Source organism: Pyrus communis, chromosome 16 (genome assembly GCF_041283825.1).
Source record: "Pyrus communis isolate YQ-2024b chromosome 16, ASM4128382v1, whole genome shotgun sequence".
NCBI lineage: Eukaryota > Viridiplantae > Streptophyta > Magnoliopsida > Rosales > Rosaceae > Pyrus > Pyrus communis.
In genome coordinates this window covers 23844142-23853367 of record NC_142580.1, presented here as the reverse complement: position 1 = coordinate 23853367, position 9226 = coordinate 23844142, and the positions used below count along the sequence as shown (strand labels likewise).

Genomic DNA, 9226 nt, shown 5'->3' with positions numbered 1-9226 from the left:
GGTTTTTGTTTATATGATGTATAATAAACAAATAAGATATAAGGATTTCTAATCCACAAAGAAGATCCGGATACGATCCAAATTGAAAGAAGAAAAAGAAAAATGAAAGAGAAGTTATTTACTTAACCATTGTTAGTGTTAGGTGGGTTTGACCAGCCTGGTTTGGCAGGCGTTTGGTTCAGTCATACCCTCGCACCCAATACACACCCGCACGCGCACCACTCTGGTTTATAAACCCCACCTTTCCCTCCTTCCCCTCATTCAGTACTCCTTCCCCGCTCTCTCCCCAACTACCCCAACCACCAAAACTTCCTACTAAACTTACTCTGCTGTCACCGGAATCGGGCAACCCCGTTTCTCACACCTCCATTTCCGCCACCGGATTCCGGGCACGAAAACCTCCTTAGCAGCTACAATCAGTTTCTTTGCAGATGGAGTCCTCTTCTAACTCGATGAAAATCTCGCCGTTGGATCTGATGGCGGCGATTATCAAGGGCAAGATGGACCCCGCCGACTTCCCCGGTGCCCAAGTCACCTCAGTCATTCTCGAGAACCGCGAGTTCGTCATGATCTTGACCACCTCCATTGCTGTCCTCATCGGCTGCGTCGTCGTTTTGGTCTTGCGGCGATCCAGTGCCCAGAAGCAGCCCGGCGTCATCCAGCCGCCTAGGCCCCTGATCGTGGAGGAGCCGGAGCCGGAGGAGGCTGACAACGGCAGCAAGAAGGTCACCATCTTCTTCGGCACTCAGACTGGCACCGCCGAAGGCTTCGCCAAGGTCAACTTTTACAACAAAACTATTTCAATTACAAATTTCAATCAAATATATTTGCTGTTTAGCTCGCTTCGTTGCTTCGATTTTACGTTTTCGATTCGTTGCCTCAGTGTTTCTTTTGGTTCAAAAAATGCAGGCTTTGGCCGAGGAAGCAAAAGCTCGATACGAGAAGGTCACTTTCAAAGTTGTTGATTTGGTATGCTTCGCAAATATTTCGAATTTTTGGTGTATTTTTTGTTCAGTTGTGTTGGAGATCATGAGATTGAATGGAGTTGTGTGTACATGTTAGGACGATTACGCGGCCGACGACGAAGCATATGAGGAGAAGTTGAAGAATGAGAGCTTGTCATTTTTCTTCCTGGCCACGTAAGTTCCGAATTGAACTAGATTTTTTATAATTAAAACGAAAGATGATTTAGTTTGATTTTAGGGTATAGTAAATGACATGTTTTACTGGTGGTGGATGCAGATATGGTGATGGTGAGCCAACCGACAATGCTGCGAGGTTTTACAAGTGGTTTACAGAGGTAATTTTGATTCTGAAATGTAATTAATGACAATTTTCAGGTATATTGTTGTGAAATTCGATTTCAGATCGAAATTTGAATGTTTTGTTATAATTTGCAAATTGCGGCAATTGTTATAGGGTGAAGAAAGAGGGGAGTGGCTTAAGAATCTTCACTACGGAGTGTTTGGCCTTGGAAACAGACAGTATGAGCATTTCAATAAGGTTTGCAATGAAATTTTGGCTATAAGTGAAGTCAATATTTTTGTCACTCCTATCCAAAGCTTGAATTCTAATTGTACGTTATTCTGTTTTCTGTTGCATTGTTGATCTTATTTTTATTGGTGATAATCAGGTTGCCATGGTTGTGGATGAGATCCTCGCTGCACAGGGTATGCCTTCATTGCGTATTTTTTTCTTTCATGTTATTTTGGGTACTTAGTTTGTTCCTTTCTGATGAAATCGCATCGGTGTGGGACCATTTGCATTCTGAGACGATTCACATTGCTATGATGTTACTTTATTCTTGATCAGATTTGGTTTTTGCACTCTAACTTATAGTTGTTTACTTATTCATTCTCCAGTTTCTTGTTAACTAACAGGAATGTTACTATTTTCAGGTGGGAAGCGACTTGTTAAAGTGGGTCTTGGAGATGATGATCAGTGCATTGAGGACGACTTCTCTGCATGGTATTGAGAAGTTTGATAGCCATTTGAGTTATCAGCTTTAGATTGTAAGGTTTCATTTGTTATTTATTAAAATCTCATACATTTCTACATTGACTGATGCTCTTCTAGGCGAGAGTTGCTGTGGCCTGAGTTGGATCAGTTGCTTCGAGATGAGGATGATGTAATGTCACCTGTTTCTACACCTTACACTGCTGCTGTGTTGGAGTATCGAGTTGTAATTAAAGATGCTGCAGATACATCAGTAGATAGTAAGAGCTGGAATAATGCAAATGGTCATGTTGTCATCGATGCCCAACATCCATGCAGGTAACAAAGAAGACACGCCTATAAAGGTTCTAAGATCGTAACTTGTTCTACTACTTTCTGGTATCTGTTAATTGACTCTTTTTACTGCTTGTAGAGCTAATGTGGCTGTGAGAAGGGAACTTCATACTCCTGCATCTGATCGTTCTTGCACCCATCTTGAGTTTGATATTTCTGGCACTGGACTTACGTAAGTTGCTTTTCCGAGGCTTATTATCCTTTTGTTTCTGCAAATGGAAGCTATCTTACGCTTCAAATAATGTGGAAAGTGAAATGCCCGTTGCTTACCCCTGATGACTAATGCATACCTGTGTGTTTTGTCCTTCTCAGATATGAAACTGGGGATCATGTCGGTGTTTACTGTGAGAATCTTCCTGAAATTGTGGAAGAGGCACTAAGTTTGTTGGGCTTGTCCCCAGAAATATACTTCTCGATACACACTGATAAAGAGGATGGCACACCACTAAGTGGAAGCTCCTTGACTCCTCCCTTCCCACCATGCACATTAAGAACAGCACTAACTCGATACACTGATGTTTTAACTTCTCCAAAAAAGTCTGCCTTGCTCGCTTTAGCAGCACATGCATCTGACCCAACCGAAGCTGATCGATTAAGACATCTTGCATCACCAGCTGGGAAGGTAGTATAATTTGTACTTTGCTACTAACCACCTCCTAAGTATCTTTTCTTAATATTACTTCACCAATATCTAATTGTTAGATGTTTGTATGTAACTTTTTGTTGTAAACATGTGCAGGATGAATATGCACAATGGGTGGTTGCAAGTCAGAGAAGCCTCCTTGAGGTCATGGCTGAATTTCCATCGGCCAAGCCTCCACTTGGTGTCTTTTTTGCAGCAGTTGCGCCAAGATTGCTGCCGAGATACTATTCAATCTCGTCATCCTCAAGGTAAATGTTTCTTTATTTTTGCTTCTCTCCTCTCACATTCTCATTTCCGCATTTGTAATTCAATTTGAGATACCAAGGTTGTTTCCTTACAACAAAAGGTAAATATCTATTGAAATGGAGGAAATGCTAACCTTTCTATATCACTTTCTGTGAGTTCAATTTTTGTTTTTATCTTATTTAACATATTTGTGATCAAGTACTTATTACAAATATATTCAACAGGATGGCATCTTCTAGAATTCACGTTACTTGTGCATTAGTGTATGAGAAAACACCAGCAGGGAGGATTCACAAAGGAGTGTGTTCAACCTGGATGAAGGTAATTTACATGTTTTGCATTCTCGTTTCTTAAGAAGAGCTTGAAAATTGTGGTGGGCTTGTTTTTGTATTTGAGTGGTCTTTAATTTAGAACCATGCGCCTTCTTTCTGGGAGTTTATGTATGCTTATTTTTTAGCCGATGTTCCTGTTTGTCATCGTTCGATGTTAACTTAGTTGTGTGACTTTTGTTCCCTTTGTATGTATCATTTTATTCCAAATGATGCCTATTTTTGCCTTTAACCCTTTGTAGAATTCCGTTCCTTTGGAGAAGAGTGATGACTGTAGCTGGGCTCCAATTTTTGTTCGGCAATCCAACTTCAAACTTCCTGCCGATGCTAAAGTACCTATTATCATGATTGGTCCTGGAACCGGATTAGCTCCATTCAGGGGTTTCCTGCATGTATTGATTCGCTAACTTGATTTCCACTCACCATGCTTATCCCTCATTATAAGTTACAGTATCTGAGCAAACTATAAGTTATTATGGATTCACCATTTCAGGAAAGATTGGCTCTTAAAGAAGATGGAGAAGAACTAGGACCCTCCACATTATTCTTTGGATGTAGAAATAGTAAAATGGTAAGTATGCTCTAGAAAGATCTATTTATGGTTCCGGGTGGGTGAGCGTCTGTGTGTGCTGGGTTGCTTGCCTAATTTGATTGTACTATATGATAATTGATATGCTCCTAATATTGCAGGATTACATTTATGAAGATGAGCTTAACAACTTTCTAGAAACTGGTGCACTGTCTGAGCTGGTGGTTGCATTCTCACGTCAGGGACCTACCAAGGAATATGTGCAGCATAAAATGATTCAGAAGGTTTGGCACCTTCTCTTGCCTACATACTTTCACAGTTCAACGTTTTTCTTTTGGTTAGTTTGAGATCTTAACGACACCCTTTGGTTTGTGTATAGGCCTCAGACGTCTGGAACATGATATCTCAGGGTGGTTATATTTACGTTTGTGGTGATGCTAAGGGCATGGCCAGGGATGTCCACCGGACCCTTCACACAATCGTGCAGGAGCAGGTATGCAGTTGTCACTTACCAAATATGAATGTGAAACAAACTAAGACCGCCAACCAGGCGGATACAGGACTCTAATTTTACGCAGTACCTGGACACCTATTCCTGCCGGTAAAATCTATTCTGATCTTGAATGCTAAGACGGTGATTGTTTATTTGATTTCAGGGATGTATGGACAGCTCCAAAGCAGAGAGCCTGGTGAAAAATCTGCAAATGAACGGAAGGTATCTGCGCGACGTTTGGTAATAGTTCTTCCTCTATCTACCCTTACCTTCCGATACAGTGTACACAGAGAAGGGAAGCTACAGTAATACCCCTAGAAATTATTTATCTGCCGAGGCTCAGTTGGGGATAAACACATTACGTGAGGGATTTTTCGGACGCCTTCCCTTGAGAGCCTTGGAAGAACATTGGTTCGTGTTGTGATTCTTTTTACCCTACGGTATTACCCAACATGTAGATTTTTTTGTTTGTTTGTGTAATTTATATATAATATAACTGATATATATTAAAAATAATTTGGAATTAGTTTTTATTTGACTCTATTTTTCCTTTTCTAAACCAACAAGCAGTGCTTAAAATATGGACGGAAATGTCAATATTTTTGTCTAAATATCCAAACAATCAAGGATTGATATAGAGAAGGTTGTGAAATTCAATTTCACACAATATGGACAATGACACACCCCGATCGAAATCAAGGCGTGCTGGTTGTCACGTGAGAGTGACGTAGTCATGTGCACAGTGCGGAAGTATAAGTAATAATAGAAAAGCGAATAAATAAAAACCAAACTACTAGATAAACTAATTAAAGTAATACGCTAGTGTAAGACTAAGTGTGATAAACATAATCAGAGCACAAAAAGCCTAAGTGCAGTCTAGTAGGACGAATACTAATTATACAACACCCAAAGGTGATCTTACATTTGTGTTGTTCTGTTAGAACCACCGTCAAAGTCATCGTGAGCCACCAAAGCGCTTCCACCTAAAATCTGGAGGGGCGCAAAACAGAAAGTGTGAATGGGTAAAAACAAAGCTTTTCAAAATCATTTCAATCTCAATAGTTCTAACCCTTCTCCGTAAAACTTGTATAATTTCCTAGAAAATAGAATATATGAATATATCGAAATCATGCTCAGAATAACAACATTCATAAATATGCCATGACGAATTCTCAGCATAAAGTATAAGTAAACCAGGTGATATCAATCAATGCAAATGATATGTCAGCTGGAGTCACCTAACGTGACTTGTACGGCTGAATCTAGAGCTTGAATCCACATCTCAACAACTATACCTGCACACGAGTCGGAACCACCTAAAGTGGTCTGTACGATAGGACTGGGTGTAAATAAATACGCTCAAGTGCTATGATCACGTGAAGACTCTGCGAATAATCGCGGGTCACCTGCGAGTTGGAACCACATATAGTGGTTTGTACGACAGGACTGTGCACCTAACTTGGATCCAAGATGAGCGTGTGGTGCGGGAGGTGAATATCACGTGAATGATTGTGCCTTAACTCTGGGCGGGAGCACTAACACTGGGGTGCAGGTTTATGAGCTCTCAATGCATCTCATGAAGGAAAATTTATGTCCTAGCTAAGAACATGTAAAGAACATTTGAATACATAGGCAAACTATTAACAAATTAAAGTAGGCATGCATCCAAAAACAATTCATAAAACCCATGACTTTCAAAGCCTAGTATATGGTGAACCATAACTCTTTAACAACATTAAAGAGAAGAAAGGATTTAGAGAATCATTACCCTTGTAGCTCATCCTTGATTACACAAGGGATTCACCCAAGTGGAGGGCCTTCAAGTCACCTCCTTTGCTTCCTTGAGGATTTGAGGATATGTTCTCCAAAACACCAAAAACTTGATGTCTCCAAGTCTCTACACCAAAGATTAATTGTGAAGATAAAAATGGATGACTTAGGGGAGAGGAAATTGCTAGATATCCCTCCCTAAGTGGCCGGCCTCCCTTGTTGAAATAGAGAGAATAATTTCACCCAATTTCATCAAGAAAAACCCTAAATGAAATAAAGTTATAATTTTGAATTTATACTTCATTTCTTGTGAGTGGCAAACTTGTAATTAACACAAGTTTGGTATCCCTCACTATTCATGGCCGGCCTCTCTAAGTGTTTGGGCTAATTGCCCATTTTGTTTTAGTTGTCATACAACTTAAACATAATGGGCCTTGTGGACCAAAACACTTTTGGGCCCCTAAACCCAAAACCAACTTAGAAGTCCAATACGAACGTTTCGTATAATTAATTAACTAATTAATTAACTTTGACCATACTTCAATTAACCATTTAATTGCTTATCCATTTCATTTAATTACTTCACTTTCATCCTTACTCGGTGTACGATCCATTAGGTTCCAATTAGCGAGGCAGTGGGCGATGTTACTCTTAACTATCGATTGTGAATTGAAACCATATTTCAATTCTCCTTTTAAGATTAGTGTTTGCTAATCTTTAGGGCTTCCACAAACCATGAGTGACACCTAGCAGCATGTCATGGTTACCCAAGCTAAGTCGAAGTGGTTGGAGAACCTATCCAGTTGCAACTACAATGCAATACGGTCCTTCTCTAATACAATACTCTTAATCACATTGTTGAAGTGATAGTTTGTTTCATGTCTACTATCCAATGTGATACTTCCCTATATGATTCGCTTGAATAAGATTTGGAACAAACTTCCTAAGTCATATTCATATGCTTTGGCCAAAGACTCTCGAATCATATCTTAGAGTATTCTCCTTCCACCATGGAAGGTTAGAGATCCCTTGTTGTGCATTCATATGCCTACATGACTAGATAGCTTGACCCCAACCATGCCGTGGACACTCCAAAGGAATGCCATTTGACACGATCAAAGATCAAGGACCTAACCATTAGACATCTATGATGCCTCAGGTCAAAGGACTACTTTGCATATTGTAACCATCGAGTTCTTACATGACATGTATGTTTGAACTCTCTTTTGATCATAGTTCAGTGTACTCGATTACTCTTTCGAGCACCTATGTGTTTGTCTTAGTGTCCAACACTAAATGACTTGAGACTTGTCATATCCATACTTGAGTCGACATAACGCATACTAACCTTAGCGGATTGTCAATGCCCAATTGGCAACCCTATGGCTAGGAACGTTTTAGGAATGAACATAAGAGAAAGGTCTCGAAAATCTAACTTACTTAGATCACTTATCTCTTAGATCAAATACATTCCTTGGATTCCCTTATTGCTTAAACACAAGATACAATAAATAGTGATTAACAATAAGCTTTGCCCTCCATTAAACATATAAAAGTTTAATACATTAAGTATTCCAAAAAGCTATTACATCAAATGAGTGGCTTTGTGGGCATACTTCCAACAATCTCCCACTTGCACTCAAAGCCATCCTCCCATGTATCTAATACCCATCCTTTCCATATGGCGGTCAAGTTGGATTTGAGACATTGGCTTCGTTAGTGGATCTGCTACGTTATCGGCTGAAGCAACTTTGAGGATGTTGACTTTCCCCTCGGCAACATATCTTCTAATGATATTAAAGCGCCTATCAAAATGCTTGTTCTTTTGATGTGCCCTGGATTCCTTGGCTTGAGCTATCGCCCCACTATTATCACAGTACAAAGTTACTGGTGATGTAATGGTTGGAACCACTCCAAGTTCAGTGATGAACTTCTTCATCCAGAACGCTTCTTTGCCGGCTTCAGCTGCAGCGACATATTCAGCCTCTGTCGTGGAATCAGCAATTACACTTTGTTTCTTGCTTTTCCAGCTGACAGCCCCACCATTCAGAGTGAATACATATCCGGAGTTGGAACTTCTATCATCGACGTCAGATTGGAAATCTGCGTCTGTATAGCCTTCCACTCGCAACTCTGTCGCTCCTCCATAAACGAGGAACATGTCCTTAGTTCTTCTTAAGTACTTAAGGACCGTCTTGACAGCTGCCCAGTGTTCTGATCCTGGGTTAGATTGATATCGACTAGTAATGCTCACAACATATGCGATATCAGGCCTTGTGCATATCATGGCATACATGAGACTTCCTATGGCGGAAGCATAAGGAATAGTATTCATTTGCCGTATCTCTTCAGGAGTCTTAGGTCCCATGGACTTAGAAAGGTGAATTCCATGTCTCACAGGAAGAAAACCTTTCTTAGATTGTTCCATCTAGAACCTACTTAGCACCTTATCAATGTACATAGATTGGGATAATGCAATTAGTCTTCTGGTTCTATCACGATAGAGCTTTATCCCAAGTACATAAGATGCATCTCCTAGATCTTTCATGTGGAAGGTTTTGGACAACCACACTTTTATAGAAGAAAGTACTGCAGTGTCATTCTCGAATAGTAATATGTCATCTACATATAACACTAGAAATACCACTGCATCCCCTACGACCTTTTGATAAACACAATTGTCGTCTTCGTTTTAAGTAAAATCAAACGATTTGATTTCAGTATCAAAACGAATGTTCCAGCTCCTTGAGGCTTGCTTAAGTCCATAAATGGACCTCAGAAGCTTGCATACCTTAGTCTTTGCAGACTTGGACACGAAACCTTCGGGTTGAGCCATATAAAGCTCTTCCTCTAGGTAGCCGTTCAGAAAGGCCGTCTTCATGTCCATTTGCCAGATTTCATAATCATGGTACGCAGCTATAGCAAGC

At 40.1% G+C, this 9226-nt stretch overlaps 1 protein-coding gene and 1 pseudogene across 1 annotated transcript; one reads left to right on the top strand and one right to left on the bottom strand.

Annotated features, from left to right (window-relative positions):
* Nucleotides 1-266: 266 nt before the first annotated feature.
* Nucleotides 267-5072, top strand: LOC137730883 (NADPH--cytochrome P450 reductase). Its single transcript, XM_068469882.2, has 17 exons — nucleotides 267-776; nucleotides 910-969; nucleotides 1063-1139; nucleotides 1243-1300; nucleotides 1420-1503; nucleotides 1634-1670; nucleotides 1899-1968; nucleotides 2077-2274; nucleotides 2369-2461; nucleotides 2602-2911; nucleotides 3029-3180; nucleotides 3403-3499; nucleotides 3750-3899; nucleotides 4001-4078; nucleotides 4198-4320; nucleotides 4416-4529; nucleotides 4693-5072. Exons 1-17 carry the CDS (start codon nucleotides 432-434, stop codon nucleotides 4771-4773), a joined length of 2127 nt encoding a protein of 708 aa, XP_068325983.2. The 5' UTR covers nucleotides 267-431; the 3' UTR covers nucleotides 4774-5072.
* A 2866-nt stretch (nucleotides 5073-7938) lies between these two features.
* On the bottom strand, nucleotides 7939-8742 carry LOC148690164 (secreted RxLR effector protein 161 pseudogene; annotated as a pseudogene).
* Nucleotides 8743-9226: the final 484 nt, after the last annotated feature.